We start from the raw sequence: 21,883 nt of genomic DNA on the forward strand, positions 1-21,883 counted from the left end.
CACTGCACTGGTCACCCTGCACTCTGACCATCCTGAGCCGAGGCATATGCCACAGAGTATGAGTCTATGTGTGTGGATTTGAGTGTCTATTGAATTTAAGCATAAATAGTATACTAAAAGCTGGGGTAGGCAATTTATTTTTGGTGTCATTGGTCAAAATATTCCATAATAACCTTTCAGCATATTGTAATTCAAGCGTTCTGAGAGATAACTAGACTTCTGCACCTCCTCATGGCTCTGTTTTCAGGCTTTAAACAATCTATGGCCATGCCAGTTTTTCCTCTCCAAAATTGATCCCGCTACAACCTCTGAAAGATCGATTGCATTAATGCGTTAATGAAATTAGTGGCGTTAAAACGATTTAGTGCTAACGTTTAATTATCACGTTAACTTTGACAGCCCTAATAGGTATACATAGATATTTTATTAAAAGGGGAATTTCTTAAGCTCCACTCAAAGTGGTTTAACTACCTCTGCTGTTTCAACTGGGCTGAGGTTAAGATTTATAATGCAACATTATGTTACACAGAAAATAACTCTACTAATCCATACATATATAGTATATATGCAATGACCCAAGGAACTTCAGTGTTTCCTTCTTGTTAGTTTAGGAGCAGTACTTCATACATTTGTGACTTTGAGGTCTGTGCCCTTTCAATAACTTTTATAATGCATTTATTTCCCATCATAGTTGGCACAGAGGTTTCTTTCTCGTCTGCACACTGTGAAAGGTGATACTAGCTTGTCTCTTATACTTGGCTTTTTACATTGTCATACATTTCAAAGGGTTGGCTCTGGATCATGCAGGTTTTGCTCTGCAAAAAGAAAGATTATCCCAAATACTTGCAACCGTGCATTTTGAGCTTTTGTTCTCTGTAAATATTTTCTTCCTCCAGAAGAAACTACACAATGATATTTGTCTGCCATGTGAGGCTGACAGAGTACGGTTGTATGCTTCTATAGCAGGCTGTGGTATGCATTAACTACATCTTGCTATAGGGCAACCCTGTGGATATTATCCCAGTAGAATAATTTTTGTTCATGCGATGCTTTCTCAGCTCCATTAGCAGCTCAATGTTGCTGAATATGACACAGTCCTGCTGTAGAGAGCTACAGGTACAGTATGGAACAGCTATTTTATTGTATTCTTACAGGAGGAGGCAGCAGGAACTACTGCACCTTAGAAAGCAACAAAGCAGGTGTTTGCATTAAGTAACCTTTTCTCAAAAGGCCCACTGTAATACAGCACAGAAATCCATTGTAAGAGAATGGCGCATAACTCCCAAGGGTGCTTACTGAACAAACATCACTTTATATCAAACTGTCCGAACTAAGCCAACAGCCCAAATCCCTCGCAGCGTGCTCTGAATACTGAACTGTTATGTCCGACCCAGAGAAACCTGCAAATCCCAGCTGGGACATACTGGCTACACAAGGTGTCACGGTGTATCAGGGCTGTTGGAATAAAGTTTAAAAGGGAAGAAACGCATATGTAGCAAAATGTAGAATGGCAGCTGCACCCCGGCTCCCTCTCTGCTGATTCAAGCCCCCTGTTTTACAAAAGCAAACTCAATCTCCCTCAGAATGTCATTATAGGGGAAATCCATACGGTGAACGGGCGGAGTGGCCAGATCTGAATCTTATTACTGTCCAACAGTGGCAGGCCGGCTCTGTGGGACGGCTTCAGAAAGTGACAAGAGTATGAGAGAGAGTGAGAGAGAGGATGAACTGTGTGTGCATGAACCACTGGTCTGTGGCAGGCTTGACAAGAGAGCAGCAGGGCAGCGCTGGCAGGTGAAGCCGGCGTGATATTCTGTGACTGCTCTCAGTGAACGTGTCATCGCCAGACAGCCAGGCCATCTGAAAATAAAAGAGGCCATCCCTCCTTCACTTAACCCTCTCCCTCCATCACTGTTGCCCACCCAGCATGCCTCCTTTCATTCTTCATCTGCTTCTCCTCCTATCTTCCCTATCCAAATCCATCCCTCTTTCCCTCCAACTCTCTCGCTCTTTGTCCAAATCCCAACTCTGCTTATTTCATCCAACTCTCTTTTTTTTCCAAATCCTCTTTATCTCTCGCTCACTATTTGCAACTCCATTCTCTGTCTCCCTTAAGTCCTCTCTCTTTCATGCTATCTACTTGCTGTCCTCCTCTCACCCGCTCTTTTTTCCCTTTGTAAGCAGACGAGAGGATCTGCTGCTATCAGGGTGTCTCTGTAATCACATGTGGCTTCACACGGCGAGCCGTGGCGAAGAACAGGGGAACCAAAGCAATCACCAGCTCAACCACACGTTGACTTTTGTGTCACATTAAAGGTGAGAGGGTCATCTCTCAGTTACAGTTCACTGTGCGAGGCCACCAGCTGGGGAAAAGTGTGGAGATGTGTGTGTGTGTGTGGCTGCTCAGGTGCATACCTGTGTGGGAGTCAGTGGGTAGCTGCAGTCAAACAGCAGTGTGGATGTCTGTGCATGTGTGTGCGAGAGATGTGGGTTTGTGCGCCTGTGGATGTGTGGTGTCTAACAGGTTTAGCTCTCCTGGGATTGCTCTGGAAGATTATGTACTGTATGTCAGGATTTCAATCTGCCTGAGTAGAATACAGAGGCGTTTTTTGTGGCAGATCTCTGGCAATTAGTGATGGATTTGTGCCAGATTCCAGTTTCTTCATTTTACCAGTTTTTGTTTAATCTAAACCATATCTTTGATTGGCACCTTGTGTAATTTATTTTCAGTTAGGGAGGGGTAACAATGTTTTTGATTCTTTTTTTTTTTTTTATGAATTCCCTATTCATTAGTGGGTAATTTGATAACATGTGCAGGGGTGAGGGTGGTACAAAAACATTCTCAAACAAAAGCTTTTCATTAGGGCTGCCAAAATTAACATGATAATAACGCGTTTGTTTTAGCACTACTAATTTCTTTAACATAACTTGCGATTTTTAGGTTATAGCGGCTTCAGTTTTAAAGCTAGTGAAGATGCTGGTAACATATGAAACTAGAAAACCTAAGGAATCCATTGGTACCAATCATGTCATACTAGATTGTCTTGAAGGAGGTTAAATAACGTAAATGTTGGCGAGGAAAAACTGTCATGGCCATTTTCAAAGGGGTCTCTTGACCTCTGACCTCAAGATATGTGAATGAAAATGGGTTCTATGGGTACCCACGAGTCTCCCCTTTACAGACATGCCCACTTTATATGATAATCAAATGCAGTTTGAGGCAAGTCAAGTCAGCACACTGACACACTGACAGCTGTTGTTGCCTGTTGGGCTGCAGTTTGCTACGATATGATTTTTATGCTAAATGCAGTATCTGTGAAGGTTTCTGGACAAATATTTGTCATTGTTTTGTGTTAATTGATTTACAATAATAAATATATACAAACATTTGCGTAAAGCAAACATATTTATCCACTCCCATGTTGATAAGAGTATTAAATACTTGATGAATCTCCTTTTAAGGCACATTTTGAAGAGATAAAAAATGTGTGAATAATTTTCGATTAATCACGATTTCATTTTTTAATCGATTAACAGTCCTACTTTTCATGTATTTGTTGATTTTATTTGTATACTTTTTAAAAATTTAATATAGCTTTTTATGTATATCTCATTTTAGTTACCACATTGTATGTAATTTTATACAATACAATAATTATCTTTTTTTATTAGAGTATACTACACCAATAAGCCGGTACATTTCATCTATCACTGAGCAGACACAAAGAAAAAGACAACACGTCAAGCGAGACCGTGCCAAATGGCAGCGCTTTGTGGACACAGACGACGTGTAGCCTACTGAGGCATCAAATGGTGACAGTCAACAGTTTACATCAAAGACGGCTGTAACGGGTCAACCAGAAAATTCTCTATATACGGCAGTGCAGCGGGGCTTGCTAACAGATGTTGCCTGCTGCTCACCACTCAGTGACAATCACCGAACAAATGACCATGACGAATGAACCGCTATCATACAACTCAAATGCCTAAAAGTGTGACCAACTCAGTGAGGAATGAAACGTTACTACACTCGTTTACATAGAAATTGTATTTCCTGCATGTATGTACAGTAAGTTGGAGTGGACAAAAATATTAGAGACCCATTTCACTATAATGCGGTCCAATTCAACATAGTCACTAAGACTAAGACAAAACGACTGTACCGGGGCGACCCGGCAGCTTATCTGGTAGAGCGGAGTCCTTAGCGGCGTTTCTGCAGCATGTCGGCCCTTCTTTCTTCCCCTTTCCTCTCTATCTTCGGCTGTAATATCCAGATAACTATAACTATATTAGGTCTTTTTTTGGTCATTGATAAATTATTCCTTTGTCTAGTTATGATACACACAGCTACTGGCTATTCCTGCAGGAGCTTATCGAGTTTAGCTGCCCCTCCCTCTCTCCACTCCCCTCTGTGCACCACCGTGGTTTTTGCTGCAGTATGCATGGTTAAGCAGCTAGCAGTTAATGAAGAAGCCCATGACTTTGGATACTGCAGCTTAAATATAAATTAAGTCTCTTAAAGGCAGGGTTGGTAAAGATTGTTGAAATTCTCATTACAGCCCAACTGCAATCAATAAATGAAATGCTTTGACAAAAAAAAAGGAGAAAAGAATCCGGTACATGTGGCTGTCGCAGGTCTGTAATAAACCCGTCCGACCATTTCATTTGACCAGAATACAATGATTGGACGGGCTATCTGTCTGCCTGGGTGCACTCTGCCCATGCACTAATTGCGCGTCATCGGAGTCTTCCACAAGCTGCTAGCTTGACAGCTGTGAGTACTAACAAAATGTTATATATATATTCATAATGATATGTTTATGTTCGTAAAGATAATAGTGGGGGAGTGGCTTTGGAGGGAGGCCTGAAGCGACGGACTGTCATGTGCAATGCTTCTAACTACTTTCAATGGAAAAGAGTTGGCAACACTCTCGCTAGTTTCTCAAGATTGCCCACCCAGCCTTTAAGTTAAATAAAACACATGCAGCAGGAGTCAAACACGATTGTCTTATTAATGTAGCGCACACTACAGGAAGCAGCAGGATCTTTGTTATTTATATGAGTAATAGCCAACAGCGAATCAATCTGTAGATGCTGCATATAGAAACGTGGGCGGACATGGCCTAGTTTACAGATGTTTACAAGGTGCTGAATGCCCTAAATCCATGAACCACCATGGCAGACAGAGTGCTGGACGCTCACGACACGGTCTATTTATTGGACCATGAGGACCACTATTTCTTGAGCTGCTGATGGACCCCGGACACCGTATAGGCTGATTATCGATATTTATGCGTCTGACTACACCCCTGGCTACAGTCTGCTGAAAAATGCAAAATCACTTCATAGTCATCATGCCATTAATTGAATTTGATTCAGTTATTTTTGTTTTTGATGAACAAAAATGTATGACATGAAGAGATCTGCCTGGGTTTATATGTATCTATCTGTAATTTCTGCTTTTTCAAATCACACTTTTCACAAATCCTACATTATCACATCGTAAAACCACACTACGTCTTCAAAGCCATATACTATTACTATGGGAACTTGAGTGTGACGCGTGACATTATCAAATGTCATTCTTGGTATGTCATCCATCATATAGATATGATGGATGACATTTACCTCGTCTTAATCCCCATATTTAGCATAACACCTTAACATCTGGCATTAACGTGCATCCTGTGTGACTACACTGTGTGATTCAAATAAGGCGAGCATGCATAAAATACACACTGGACTAAATCCAAGAAAGAAGAGAATCCAGTCAATAATCACGTTTGGAGGGCAACAGACACATTTGGCATTAACAACAAAGTGCAAATGGATTGCTGCACCAAGCCAGATATAGTAAGCACACGGTGTACTGTAAACAGTTGAATCAACCTTGAGGCCTATCAAATCAACCAGGTTGCAGGTACCTTAGCTGTCAAAAGTACAGCCAGTTTTAAAGGATGTAAACAATAAACAGACGTGGCAACCTTCATTTTCACAAAAAGGAGAATTGCTCTTGTGTGTGTAAAATAGACTCAATGTCCAGTGAAAACAAGGCCTCATCCGGCTCGCCAAGCTTCCCATCTAGCCCGCCGAATATTAATGGATTCACCATGACCGCTACAGGTGCTGATGGGGAGGTGGATAGTCTGTTCTGTCCGTGCGAGTAGTAGACATAAATAGACATTCTAGAGGGCGAGTTTTGGCAGCGCACCAGTTGTTGTCTATGAGCCGTAGCATGCTAGTCGGCTTAGCCTGGTCAGCAGGGTTAGTCAAGCTCAACTGACAACGATTTGTGTCAAACTGTATGCCGACACTGTTCAAACGAAGTCGGGTAAATCTGCGGATACACTTCAAACATTTCATTTATAACGGCATCACCCGAATGTAACGGAACGAAACAAACAGACTGTAAAGCGAGTCTTTCTCTCTACAGTGTTCAGGCAGCCTTCCAGTGCAGATTCAGACCGTGCCAAAGTATTAACTAATGCTGAAAGAGTGTTTATCGCTGCATATATGCAACCACACAATTGTAGACAATACAGAATTAAAATGTATGGTCAGTTAGCCCTGCTACAGTGTGCCTTCACATGAGCATTTTAGTCGGTCTGTTGTGCCTGCCCTGTATAAAAGAGTGCAAGCTGCAGTTCAGGAATTATAGGACTGTATTCTGTAATTACGTTTTCCGTAATTACAGATTTTGACCTTCACCGCTCAGTTATCTACCTACTTGGTGGAGGTCTGAGGGCATTTTCTAGTTAAGTACCTAGTTATCTTTATGGATTTCCCATGTTTTTTTTTCTGTTCACACTGATATAGGCTTATAAAAATAACATTTAAATTGTGAGTAAGTGAAAATATTAAACAATGATAGGATAATTAGGCCTAAATAAATGTAATTTTCCTACTATTAATGTGGACCTGAGATGAATTTGAACTGTAATAACTGTAAAAATGACCCTTCTTTTGAAGTGACAAAAGTAACAAACACACCTCATGCAAAAAGTTCATACATACCCGATATTTAGAGAGGTCGATCCTCAGTGAGTTATGCAGCTGGTCCAGTAATTTGACAAATTTCTCCCTCTGTCAGGATGAAAAATTACATAATTCAGTTCAGAGTGTCGCCACACCCAAAGCATTGTGTGCCTAAAAATGCATAACACTGCGTGGTCGATAGCATTGCTATGACTGCAGTGATTCATTTTTACTTCCTGGAACAAAATTGAGGGGTTTAGCAATATTGCCAGACTCGGCTTACTGCCTGGAAATATTATCTGATGCCTTACAACATTAGCTTATTAAAAGTTCAATCGCAAAGCACTGGCAGCTTCTGAGATTTTCTGTTGATTTCAAGTACACAACTTGCTCTAGACAAATAACTCTAAATGAGAATGACGACAAAAAGGTAGTGATGTCGAGGGTTCAATATCTAAAAGACAGCAATAGATGTTACGTCAGTCGAACTAGAGAATCCACATTTTCCTTTAGCACTATATTACTATACATCACTGCTGTAGTGTCTGCAGATGTTAGACTGCAAGACAACGATAGGCGCACTCACTCCAAAGTTAGAGGCAGCAAATCGGTCAGAGGCGGAGGCAGTGGTTGTGGTGGTGGTGGTGGTGTGGGCGAAGTAGGCATTGATATTAGCAAGCAGGTTGCTCATCACTGCTGGCACACCGGGACACATGTATTTGGCGGACAGACAGGAGAAGTGCCTACAGAGGAAAAGAAACAGCTATTATTCTACAGAGCATAAGGGGCGGTGCTGTACTGATTTTTTGGACGACATAGAGATAATTCTTCACCAAAGATCAATAGACAATCATGAAAACATAAAGACAGTTTGAGACCCCACATCAACACAATTACAGACAGAGAAAATGACAAAGAGTTGCTCTTCAGTAATCCTCAAAATCCACAACAGCGCTGAAAGAGAACAGAATTAAGAAACATTTCCCTTTGAAACATATAGCTCAGTAAAAAAAAAAAAAGTGAGCAGACTGAAGTCCAGTATTTCTTCATTATGTTCCCTTTCTGACTGCTAAAGAGAGACCATATTTTTAATGTTCCAAACAATTACTTCTGGTGGAAGAGTTAGTGCATAAGTAGTTCACTGCCCTGCTCATGTACTATAGATGTGGCTCCATAGCCAATGATGTCATAAATCACCACTGTATAACCTATACTATTAAGGACATAAGGCTGTAAAGTAATAGATGGAGCCAGTAAGTTTGATCAAGGGGTCCAGTGGGGGCTGAATTATATTCATATCCAGGGGAACAGAAGAGATGAATGTAAATTTGACTGTGTACCATTAAACTTACTTGTTTGTTTCATTTTGTAACAAATACGACCGAGACAAACTCAAGCACTTGCCGAGGTAAGTGTTTTCCGCTGAGGTGAAACCACATATGTCAACCCAGCACAAACTGAATCTCAATACTATGCAGTGCACTAAAATTACACAAGTGATCATTCCCAGGGGAGGGTCTGAAGCAGGGGCTTTTGTCTCCGGTTTAGATAGATCTTGTTTCCTTTTCTTCCGTCTCCAGCGCCCTTTTTACTCCCCGAAATCTAACTACATACAATGCATTGCCACTTCAGATTCGCGCTGATCTTTCTCTCTCTTTCCCCCCACACACACACACACACAGACACACATCTGTAACAGCAGCGCTCCGCAGCAGTAATTAAGTGCCGGAGCCTTGGAGGCCTGGTTTGAGCAGGGATCTCTGCCTGAGTGAAGAACATATGCTCCTTTTAACACTTCATACTGCTGCTTCACAAACCATGTGGAATACCTCCCACATTATAATTCACTGGAACCTATAGTGAACATAGAGACTGGCTGCCATATCCATACCCTTTCATACAGCAGACAAAAGATAATGTTAGTCTAGATAGAATACCGACATGTAAAAAAGGTATGTGTGTAATAATCTGTATGTTTACTTTAATGCAGCTGACGACAATATACGCAAGGGCTTCTTAGCCTCCAGCGTGACCCATAGCAACCGAACATCTGGATGCTTTGCCTGAGAGCTTAAAGCCAGCTGAGCTTTATAAATATAGCTTTTGTTAAATGCTCATTCTCAAATCTACAAAAAAAAAATGATTTCACTATAATCTGCTGGGTTTTGTATCAACAAAACTCAAATAACCTCTAGCCTACATTCCACATAATGTTGCTTCAAAATACAAAAAAGAAGGAAATTGATATTATTTACAACTTTCATTTTCAGATACTATAGACAGGAATTAGTGGTTGGATAATATAACTATTTGCTTTTTTATTAGGGCTGTCAAAGCTAACGAGATAATAACACGATAGAGCAATTTCGTTTTAACACCTCTTATTTCTTTAATGTATTAACTCAACTTGTGACTTTTAGGTTGTAGCGAGCTCAGAATAAGTATACTGGCATCATATGAAACTACAAAACCTAAAGAATTCAATAGTTACCATGTCATACTATCTAGTCGCGTAGGAATATAATAAACACTCCAAACTTGCGCTAAATTTTGTAGAGGAAAAACTGTCATGGTCATTTTCAAAAGGGTCCCTTGACTTCTGACCTCAAGATATGTGAATGAAAATGGTTTCCATGGGTAACCACGAGTCTCCCCTTTACAGACATGCCCACTTTATGATAATCACATGCAGTTTAGGGCAAGTCATAGTCAAGTCAACACACTGACACACTGACCGATTTGAGCATATTTTTTATGCTAAATGCAGTACCTGGGAGGGTTTCTGGACAATTTTGTGTTGTTTATCTGATTTCCAATATTAAATATATACATACATTTGCATAAAGCAAGCATGTTTGTCCACTCCCATGTTGATAAGAGTATTGAATACTTGACAAATGAAATTAAATATTTGAATCGATTGACAGTCCTATTTTTCCTATATCACAAGTTAGAGGTAACCACAAGTATCGTGAAGCTGGATATTGAGACTGGAGAACAGAGATTTTGAAACTGCACTGAGTCATTGCTTCATAAAGCCAAAGTGTTAGAAAAGGCAGTGCGTTACGGGGAGTAATGATTACAGATTTACTCCCCCTCCTGAGTGCAGCCCATGCACACACACACACACACACACACACACACACACGCGCGCACACACTCACAAATAGAAACACAAACATGTTCTCATCGGGAGGCCTATTTAATTACTTTGCTTTCAGCCTCCAAATTACCCAGGAGCACTTGGGGTTAGGCGAGTCATGCGAAGAGAGTGATGATGGCATCCGCTGAATTCCCATGGTGCTTTTAGAGCTCGATCTCCAGAGCCAATTTTCAAGAGGGAGATGTTGCTTCTCCTCGTGTTACCCTGCCTTGGTTTTTACCAGCGGATGAGACACGCACTACACACACACACACACACACACACACACACACACACACACACTCACGTATCGTCTTACAGTTTCAGATGGCTGGGAGAAATGAGAAAAAGATGATGAGAAACAGGCTGCTGGGAGGTGAGGGAGTGGTGATAGAGTGAGATGAAGAAAAACGAACATGAGGGAGGGGTATGTTGGGGGTTGTTGTGTGGGACACAGGAGGGATAGTTGAGTCTTCGCAGCTGCTGTGATTTATGCAGCCATCATGTCAGGAGTGACTGGGAGTCAAGGCTCTATGATGAAGAAAACGGAAAGGCTTTCATAAATTCCTGATGAAGCATAATAAGCGCTGATATGAGAACCACCAAGCTTAAACAAGGTTCAAGCCTGAAGCATTACCTCAACCTGAGAGAGCTGGTAATAAGGCCACTTACTGCTTCACTTGTCTGCACTAAAATAACCCTGCAACATCTCATATGCTGCAATACCCAGTCACACTGACACAATAGTCTGTCACCTAGCAACCGTCAATTGTGTCAAGACTTATATGGAGTATATACGTGTTATTATCGGAGCAGTTCCACTCCTTACTTATGTGGACACAAAGGCTATAAATGGGGGTGTCGAAGAATCCTCGAAACAGCTAAATCGAGCTTTGCAGGGCTCAAAAAAAGAAACCCAATGGCATGTTTGCCCTACGGGGCCAGTAGGAAGATAAAGAAAGAAGCTGGTGTGGGATATATATGAGGTTGAGTCATCAGCACTGCTATCAGAAAAGTGGGAGAGAAGGGGGTGGGGGATCAAACATGCCAGCTGAAGGAACCAATGACCTCACTTTGCTACAGAACAGATTAAAAAAAAAACTTTGCAGGAGTAGTTTATATGTTGCTAAATTTGTAATGAAGTTTAGTAAATTATTTCAAGACTCAACACGATTTCTCAGCGTTGCTTCATCTCAGGCATCAGTTCGGGAAGTGGAGTTACTGCAGCTGTAGGCCTGTTGTTTAACAGAAATGGAAATTAAAAATATATGATTATTAAACTATGTTTTATACTGTCTCGTAGGAACCTCCACGGGGTGAATGTGCATCAGTAGATCCTCGCTCCTCTCCTGTATGAAATGGCTGTATCCTCACTGTCATGCATTAATTTAAACTGTAGTAACCTCCACACACGACCTCCTTCTTCCTCTCCTCAGTTCTCATGCTTTAGCTCCATGTTGTAGACTCTGTAGTTACTGTGGCTGCTTCAACATACAGTATGTTGATGTTCAAGTTTGCTTTTCTAAAATCAGGGCTGTAGGAGCCATGGACGATTTCAGAAAGGAGTAATGTTTGTAGTAATGTTAATTACGTTTGTGATGGTTTATCATTTTTGGTGTTGGTATTCTTTAGTGTTTGGGATATTGTCATTTAATATTGTGTCATTTATTATTATGGAATCACGACGATTTGGGAGATTTGGGTCACTTTGGGATATGGGCGGCACTCAAAATCAACATGGAGAGCATTCGAATGAGCTGACGCACGAGACAGCACAGGGGAGGTGGGTGAGACCGAGGGTTCTGTAATTTATGGATATAATGTTCACGTCCTGCAAAAGCAGTACGTAATATCAACGATGAGAGCGAATCATCTAGCGGTCATTCTGTTATGATGCCGAGGCGGAACTGCTTGTTTACTAATGAATTATTATTAATGAATTTACTAATGATTTAACTGATAAACCCATGCTCTGTTTTCTGAATTTGCTCTTTTGATTTACAAAATATGATTTTACAGGGCAAACATTACCAGAGGAATCAAATGCTCAGACGAAGGCTGTTATATGTAAATAAATAATAAAATAATTATTCAACTACAGCAGGTTTTGTCTTTAAGCTTTTTGGGCATTATCTATAGTAATAATAATGGTCCAAAATGATGATACAATTGTCTAGTTTTGAAAAAAAATACTTTACATTTTCTTGGGGTAGTGTAAAATGCTGTTAATAACTATTAAATATAAATGATCCTGGCCATTCAAATTAAACAGTGTGAAGGATCTGGCAGTAGTTAGTGGTGCGGTTGCAGATTACAACTTCTCCTTAGTGCCAAGCATGTAGGATTAGCTACTGTGGCCAATGCAAAACTTTAATGGCCCTCTCTAGAGCCAGCTGTTGTAAGAGTAGAGTGCTTAGAGTGTGTGTGTGTGTGTGTGTGTGTGTGTGTGTGTGTGTGTGTGTGTGTGTGTGTGTGTGTGTGTGTGTCTAGGAAGTGAGTGGTGAAGTAAGAGAGAGAGAGTGGTGGTGACAAGAGCGAGTAACGTTATTGAAGCAGGAAAAGTTAACAGAGTTTGGTTTGTCCGTTCTGGGCTACTGTTGAAACATGGTGGTGTAACATTGCAGACTCCATGAAGAGGACTCACTCCCTATGTAGATATAATCAGCTCATTCTAAGGTAACGAAAACACAACTATTCTTATTTTCAGGTGATTATACACGAAAGAAAACATACTTATTTATATAATATTCCATTTCTGCCCATAGATCCCCCTAATTGTTACACACTGGTCCTTTAAAGCAAAAAAACTAAACAAACATGTCTTTCGCAGAGCATGTAGTATGACTTTCTCTCAGCAGTCCCAACTCTGACTGACTTCCAGCGTCCCTGATCTCAGGGATGCAGGTCCCCAGATATCTGGACATGAAAGACAAATGTGAGCAGCGCCTTTCATTCAATTTGCCAACACATTCTGTGTGTAATTAGAGTCTGATTTACGGAGGAAGCAGCTAATTACACAGTCAGCTACTGGGACTTCCCAACAAGCGTATTCTGAAAGGGAAGGAGAGCTTAAAAGGTGCAGTTTGGTGATGCCTTTTGAGATTTTTAGACTGACTCAGACTGAAATAACAATGAGGTGATGTTGCAGATACTCATTAACTCATTATTACTCATTGAATTAATTAAGTGCAATAAAAGTAATAAGCAAACAATGCACAAGAGTAAAGGGGTGTAATCCAAAGCTGCTATCTGTATCTGTTTATATCACAACAAAATATCTGTATTTAGATTACTACCATAACTGGGCCGGGCTTCTACCACATATTGCTTCATTCTCCATGTTTAGCTGCCCACAAAATATACAAATTAAAACTCATAACATAATATTTCAACCATGTACCTAAATTAATCAAACAATAAAGCATGATTTATTTGTATTAAAGTCTATATAAAAACTGTGTGGCTGTTTATGATTAGTGGGAATTGAAGAGGTCAGAATTGCATTTGGAGGTTGTATATATAATGGGGGCATCCAGATGATTTTTTTGTTTATATCCCTACATACTAAGAAGCATAACAAAGTATAGATTGTAAAAAAACAAACACTGAAAGTACAAGAAATAACTCTGATGGAAGCCCTGACTAGAGTAGATGAATGACATAGATGATGTCTTATGTCTTAAAAGACTTTCAAGTAACAGCAACCAATATGAAAATTACTTTTCCAGAGTGCTATTGCTGCAGTTTGTGACCATCTTAGTGAGTCAGTTTAATGAGTTTAATGACCACACGGCCATAACAGCTCGTATCCTCTTTGTGTGGTGTTGGTCAAATATTGTAAATGCACTATTCTGGCAGACTTTAAACAGTATGTACCAGAAAGGAAAAAATTATAATTGCACAATCCTTTTGGATGGGGGCAAATCTATTTCAGTTGGCCACAAAAATAACCTGATACTGTAAATGGGAAACACTTCATCTGAAGTGAGGCGCACACAAGACGTAGTAAATCTGGCCATGAATGTGTGCTGCAAAAAGACAAAAAAAGCTACAGTGGCCACTAGTGCACTGCACAGATAGATACATGCAAGGTTAGATGCATGATGCGGACTTCTGCAGTGGTAACCATGACATCCACACTGCAAGATGTAACATGACCTTGATCAATATTCAACGATTTCAATGTTTCGGGTGGTGTGTCTTTGCATGCATCTGTGTTTAGTGTGTGTGGTAAAGGAAACGCAGAGAGAGACATTTATGGATGGACAGGGTCACAGAGGATCAGAGAGACAGAGAGAGAGTGAGGGGAAACGAGACGGTTTATGTGTGTCCATGATCAACGTGACCAAGGCAGGTTGGGAGTTTTTCCAAGAGACCAGCAATTAATCAATCAAACTTAGGAGCTCGATAGTCCTCCAAAGCTCTGATTCTGCTGAGGAGACATCTTTACTACTCCTCTTCTCCTTCTGCTCTCCTTCTCTGATCTCCTTCTCTCCTCCACTCTGCCGAATGAGACAATGACAGATTGGCGAGGTAAAAGGCCATAGATCAGGGTGGTACTCACGTCATAGCCTGATAGATGGACTCCACTCCGTATCTCATGGCGAACTCGTCCACTATCTCCTGAGACACGTCGTCAAAGTAGACCTTCCACGCCTCGTCCCCTTTCACCTTCGGGATCTTCACTACCCCGCTGTTCTTCACCTCGGTCAGGTAGTGGAACAGGTTCTGTGAGTGGCACGAGAGATAAGACAGAACGGGTTACGGTGATGGAGCACAGTGTCCCAACAAGTAATAAAAGAGATCATGTACGCCAGCAGATGAAAACCCTTATCTCAGCTGGGGACTTTTTTTTTTTACAATGCTGTAACTATTGATTGCTGACAAATCCTGTTTTCCCATGTAATCACAACAAAGTGTGTTTCCTTTAGTACTTGTCTTTGCAAACGTAATGCTTAGCTCCCCAAAGATAATGACTGGAGTTGAATGAGAACTAATTTTGCCTAATATTGAATCACATAATGATGGTTACCTCATGTAAACAGGTGTACTGGCCGTGAGGAGGAACCACGTTCTCCTCCCCTTTCATTTCCACACTGATCTTCAGTCTGATGGCACCAGATACCGCAGACTTGTCAGTCCTTTTATCTGTAACACACAACCAAGCAGGGTTAGTCATAACCGGAAATTAACTATACGAATTGCAAACCACATCTTTGGAAGGTAAGTCAACATGTGACAACCTAAATCCACATAAACTATTATATTAAAGTAACATTTTTTGCTCACTTTTTAAACTCCACAATCTGTTTTCCGAGACTTACAGAAAAAAATTCTGTTTCCTTTATCCTGGATGATGATGCAGTACAGTTACTATGCACTAGGAAGACCAGCTAAGACTGCCTATATCTTGTTCTGTCTCTTCATAACTTTCTAAATTGTGTGTCACTGCTGTAGTTTGGCCTTCACATTTTTCTCACAATAGCTGACGGTGGAACAAGTGAAAGGCCTATTAAAAAATATTTCCTAATTATTATTTTTTTTTAATAAAAACTGCACAATTCAATAAACGTTATTGTCCACCTCGCTAGAAATCTGTCCTTGACCACACCATAACAGAGTGACATATAAAACACTAAAAGATGAAAACTAAAGACATTTATGACATCATCTAAATAATACAACATTAATAACAAGAAATAGTAGAAATAATGGCATGACATCAGGTCCTTTAAAACACAAATTACATCATATCTACGCTCACAGCCATGCAGTTTTAATGTAGGAGAAAACACTTGCATTGGCAATATCACTGGCTATGATGGGCTGTAGGTTTGAGGGGAAGGAAGTTTATTTTGTGAATGCCAATATCAACACATACTGTATTTCTTGCATGCTCACATACAGCCACACACACACACACACACACACACACACACACACAGCCACAAAGATACAGGACTACACATTCCTGACAGATCTGAGAGCTAATGACTCCACAGCTGCTGGGGTTCGTAACAGACTTTAAATGCCCCCCCCCATGCGCTCTCATATACAATTCATCTCTACTGTATCAAATGAGGCAAATTGTCCCCTACTGTCAGTTGGTCTAGAGACAGACAAGTGAAAAATAACAACGTGACAAAGCGACAGAGACTAGCGCTGTAAACGCAAAAGCCCAGATTGAAGAGGAGCTGAAGAGGCTTATAGAGAGGAGAGCAGCTGGAGGGGTGGACACCCACACCAGCGAAGGCCTGTTTAAACATTCATTGTGGACATTTAAAAAGGCACAGAGCAGCAGAAGCGGTCAGGGGTCAAAATTACCACAAATTGCTTCCTTTTAGCTAGAGAGGCAAACAAAGACAGCACCCGCCAGTCATAATACTTGAACAGAAGTGAGAGCCCCCATTATGCTGCATACTCAACCTAATGCTACATGGAGAAACAGTGAAAGACCCTGCATCAACAGCTGCAGCACCCGAACTGAACCACAGGTCTCTGTGGCTTCTTGCTACATGGAGAGTAATGGTGGAACACACTTTATCTGACCATACATTTATCCTAATATCCTGTCTAATTGCTGTTTAATGTTTAGAGGAAGATATAAAGAGTTCACTTGAACATGGAATATTAGGTGTGTCCCCCAACTAAGAATTTATATAGTCAAATCTGATTGGTCAAGTGTTGCTTATGGTCGACTGGTCGTTGAATCATGTTGTTGTTTTTCTGTCATTGTTCCACTTTGTTTAAGCTTTGAGTGGTTTATGTGTATCCATCTATAGAAAAATAGTAAAAACAACAAAATTATTGGCCGAGATACATGCGACTATGGACTGCGCTGTATGTTTTGGTGTAGAAGTGGAGCTGTCCGAAGTACTGAAACGTAGCGGAGATCGATAGAGAGAATTGGTTTCTTAGCCTGTTTGCTTTTCGTGGTTGTAAATAGGACTTCCGGTCATAATTCCATTTCCCCACATTGTAGCACTTCCACAGATAATCAATGAGAGAGAGAGACGCAAGCCGCACACAGGCTGATTTTAAAGAATCGTTCATAAATTCAAAATATATTTCGTGCTCTGATAGTGCTACGTTCTTATGTGAGGGCTCTGATTAATAAGTGAATTCTCTGATTTTAAAACAGTCGCCCTATGGTTTTGTTATTTAGCCGATGTTGCTCCGACGGTCCCTCAAATCAGAATAGTGCAACTTAATCTACATGGTGATTTATTCGTGCACATTAAGGAGAGTGATTGAAAGCACATGAGTTATTTTCTAATTTATATGAACAGTATTATTAATAGGCTGATATTTTAATCAAAACAGGCTATATATCATGATTTATTGAGCCCACATAGAGCCCGAATGGAATGATCCTTTTTTTCATAACCACATTTTCCGCCACTGCAACGATTTGGCTGTGAGATTAGCGGTTGAATCAGGAGCCTTAGATTGAATCGTCGAATAGTCAACTCTTTTGGGGTCATCCTTATGGTATATAAACCTTGTGAAATGTGTCGTAATCATCATTTTAATGGTAACTAGGGCTTGTCATCAAAACACAGCACCTTGTTGGTACAGATCCTAACGTGTGCAAAACACTGAAATCGGAAAATGTCAAGTAAGGCTGCAACGATTAGTCAATTAATCAATTAGTCAACTCAATCGAGAGAAAATTAATCGGCATTATGGCATACATTCTCTGCTTTCAGCTTCTCAAATGTGATGATTGTTCAGACAAAACTGGAAATTGAAGACATCACCGTGGCCTCTGAGAAATTGTGAATATAATTTATTTTATTATTTTTAATCATACTTTTGTTAATCTAAGACTTTTTTTATTTATTTACGCAAAGCTCTTGTGTGGCTGCTTGCATTCAGACAACATTAGACATTTGAGAGTTTTGACTACTTTTGTAAAAGGTAAAAAAAAAAAAGTTCTTTTGTTTTGGTATTAATCCCAAAACTCAGATATCATATCTGCGTTGTACTGTATATAAAAAAATCTAAATGTCACATAAAGTAAACATTGTATCTGGATAAGTGCCATAATAACTGCCACCATTATTTTGAGTTCATCAACATCTCTTGTACGAATACTCTGAGATCAAATGGGCTAACATACCTAGATTGTACCAGACGTCCATCTCTCCACTGAGAGTGCGAACCTCGATGATGGTCTGGCCCAGGAAATCGTCTGACTCGCGCTTGAAGTGCTGCTTCACCCGTGATTTGATGTCATCGTCCTCGTCCCACACGCGCACTTTGATGCGATCGGTGGCGTTGTGACATTCGCTGTGATTTGGAAGATGATTATGACAGGTCAAAACAATCATGACAAACATGAACAACAGCAGCAGCAACAGAACATTCAGTGACAGCTCATCAGGTCGGGGTGTTCAGTAGAGCAGAATGACAGTCAAATGCACAATTCAAGTATAAACACGAGCTCAGACGCCTCGCTGAAGTAACACATGGAGAACAATTCTTGCCTGGATTCAAACGAGAGAATGTGTGTGTTTGTGTACGCACATGGGTGTGTATGAGTGAGCGTGTGGAGAAGGGCTCTCTGCCTGCAATGAGGAATTACCCCAAGACATGGCATGACCTTTACTCTGCATCTCTATATGTTTACTCCCAATGCATGCTAAATTCATCAGAAAAGAGCTGAATGTCACACGAATAACTGTATAGCATTCATAGCATGGATAATATGTTTGTGAAAGCTTAACGTCCGTCTCTATGGTCCCTCCGTGCATCAGTGCAGCTGACAGACGCTTCACAATAACGACTCTGCTAAATAGAACAGAGGTGGCCAAAGCACTTAGCTTCAGATGGGGTCAGACTGTTCGGCTCTGGAATTAAAACCGACAGATTACATTTTGCTCTAATGACATCTTGGGTGCCACAGCCAGAGAAACAGTATCTGCAGTATTTATTTTTATTTTTTTAACTAATCCCTTTCCGGGGGAAGCACTGGCTGCTGCTGCTGCTCCACTAGTCCGGGACTTCGCTCTGTGCCAAGCACACAGTAATGCATCGCTCTATTAATCTACATCCCTGTTGTAATGGGAGGGAGCCACCACTGGAGTCTCATTACAGGTGTGGAGCCTTGTTTGAGACTGGCATAGGACATGCACACATAAAAAAACCTTCACATTAAATAATATATGGTTCCTTACATGACCTAGAACTATAGACAGAAACCTCCGAGGGAACGACGCTAGAAAACTCGCGGCTTGCATGAATAAAAAATGCCATTAGCTGCTCTCTCTCTCTTTGGTTTAAGTAAACATGACATACTCTCCCTGATCCTTTAACAGTGGATCCCCAGTGCATAATTTCCAGACAGAGGATTACAGTTAAAAAGAGTTAGAAAAAATAAATACATAATGCAAAGGTGGGTTACGGCCAGACCTGGGTGTAATTATATGGCACATTATCTTTGTGTTTGTTTTTACAGATAGGTCCAGAAAGACTGAATATGCATACAGGGTTCATACACATTTTGGCCAGTGGATTTCCATGGCTTTTCCATAACGTAATAAACAATTTTCATGACCGAATATTCTGTAGTTTTTGCGTTTTATGCATGAAAAGTGTGTATAATAACTGTAATATATGTACTCAAGGTTTTGTTTTACAAGTTTTAAGAGTTTTGTCTGATGTTAAGCACAATAGTAGCACACAGTTCACTGCATTGAAATTCTGTTTTGATTAATTTATATGAATTTTACGTGATAATTAACATTTACAAATCGTTGGTTTTGGGCTTCATTCGTCGGTGACTCTGAGTTGTGTCTCAGGACATAATTTCTCTTATTAGAGGCAGCTCACAACACTGTACAGGTAGAGGCAGTCACTTTATATTAATTATAATTAGGGCTGTCAAAGTTAACACGATAACGCATTAACGCAAATTCATTTTACGTCACTAACTTCTTTAATGCATTAACGCAATCAATCTTTCGGAGGTTGTATCAGGCTCAGTTTTAAAGCTAGAGTGAAGATACTGGCTCATATAAAACTAGAAAATTGAATCCATTGGTATCAACCTTGTCATACTAGCTTGTCAGGAAGGAGGTTAAATAACGCTCTAAACGTATGCTACATTTTGACGAGGAAATGAGTTCTATGGGTACCCACGAGTCTCCCCTTTACAGACATGCCCACTTTATGATAATCACATGCAGTTTGGGGCAAGTCATAGTCAAGTCAGCACACTGACACACTGACAGCTGTTGTTGCCTGTTGGGCTTCAGTTTGCCATGTTATGATTTGAGCATATTTTTTATACTAAATGCAGTACCTGTGAGGGTTTCTGGACAATGTCCCTTTTCATTATTTTGTGTTGTTAATTGATTTACAGTAATAAATATATACATACATTTGCATAAAGCATTATATTTGCCCACTCCCATGTTGATCAGAATATTAAATACTTGACAAATCTCCCTTTAAGATCATGCTATTAATCGCAATTAAATATTTTAATTGATTGACAGTCCTATTTTAAATATACACAGGTCATGTTTAAAACTGATATGTATTAAACATATTTATGCAACTTTGCATTACTTTTCCCCAAGACTTTTGGGATTTCATGTGTTTCCAAAACTTTTTCAGGCCTGGAAAATGGAAAATTCTGTGACTTTTCAGGGTTATTCAAGACCGGACAAACCCTGCCGACATATGACTGCATTACAAACATTTGCAAGTCGTTGTAGTAAACCTTTGCTCTTACTTCTTGAACTGTCCTGATGCACAGGACACCTGGTGGAAATCTGATGCTCAAATTGTAGCAGAACAACCGCTAAGTACTACTAACAAATACTATTTTGCACCCAGGTTTGAGTTGAGTTCTACAGCTCTTCAGATAAAATTACATTTTCCTTTTCTACCTGAGTCTTATTTTCGAGTTCTGGCTCTCTGCTAAACAAAGACAACTGAATGTATTGTGGTAAGCACAGCGAGCCTAGAACAGAGTTCTCAAAGGCTACAATTTTCCACATTTCGAAACTGCTGATTTGGGGGTCAAGTAAATGTTCAAAGTAGTCTCCTGGAAACTCACTTACAGTCATTGCCAACCTACAACACTTCGGGATAGATTTGCAGAATAACCTACCAGCTGAACCCACACACACACTGTTTGTGAAAGAAACAGAAGCCTGGTCAGCAGCCCCATGGAGGGGTCATACCGCATGAGAAGCAATAGACTACTAAAGCAGTAAAGCAAAACATTATTTATTTAGTTGTTTCTTAACAGAGCTGAGATCAGTGTTGTCTACACAGATGGATGCCATCGTAAAGCTGTTTTTAGCCGAGTCTGCATCTCCAAAATCTCTGCAGGGCAGCTGGTGTGTAACATGTCATAACTGATAGTAATTACCCAAGCTATTAAATCAGAGTCAGTAATAAATCTTTTACGTATCTACTAAAGCTTTAAGATTCCCTCGAACAGATGACCCTTAATCTTAGTGGGGATTATCTGGTCGGAGAGAGGTCAAATTAATAGAGAGCACTCACAAGTAAAACTTCTCATCCCAGATCGGGTTGAGGTTGCCGAAGATGGTCTTCGTCCTGCGTTTGGTCTTGCCCACCTGGACGGTGACGTAAGGGTCGCTGGAGCCAGTTTTATCCTTGGCCTGTAAGCCCTGTGCACTCATGACTGGAGACAAGACAGGGTTGGGAAAGAGAAAAGAGTCATGTAAGTAACACAAGCAGCATATTTGACCATTGAAGGTTACTTGTCCTGAACAACAGCACTCA

General features: G+C 40.4%; 2 protein-coding genes across 3 annotated transcripts in view; both read right to left on the reverse strand.

Moving 5' to 3' along the window:
• Window positions 1-21,883, reverse strand: part of insyn1 (inhibitory synaptic factor 1) — a 625,574-nt gene that overhangs the window by 409,557 nt on the left and 194,134 nt on the right. The window lies entirely within an intron of this gene.
• The window catches only part of unc13c (unc-13 homolog C (C. elegans)), a 133,400-nt gene that overhangs the window by 69,431 nt on the left and 42,086 nt on the right, over window positions 1-21,883 (reverse strand). For both annotated transcript variants that reach the window (XM_074611026.1, XM_074611033.1), the window contains exons 9-14: window positions 21,641-21,782; window positions 18,240-18,409; window positions 15,150-15,265; window positions 14,682-14,845; window positions 7,562-7,718; window positions 7,015-7,083 (exon numbers count right to left, since the gene is read on the reverse strand). In XM_074611026.1, the coding sequence (XP_074467127.1) occupies window positions 7,015-7,083; window positions 7,562-7,718; window positions 14,682-14,845; window positions 15,150-15,265; window positions 18,240-18,409; window positions 21,641-21,782 (818 nt within the window). The remainder of the gene's footprint in view (window positions 1-7,014; window positions 7,084-7,561; window positions 7,719-14,681; window positions 14,846-15,149; window positions 15,266-18,239; window positions 18,410-21,640; window positions 21,783-21,883) is intronic.

The sequence above is a fragment of the Sebastes fasciatus genome, chromosome 2 (assembly GCF_043250625.1).
Source record: "Sebastes fasciatus isolate fSebFas1 chromosome 2, fSebFas1.pri, whole genome shotgun sequence".
Taxonomy (NCBI): Eukaryota; Metazoa; Chordata; class Actinopteri; order Perciformes; family Sebastidae; genus Sebastes; species Sebastes fasciatus.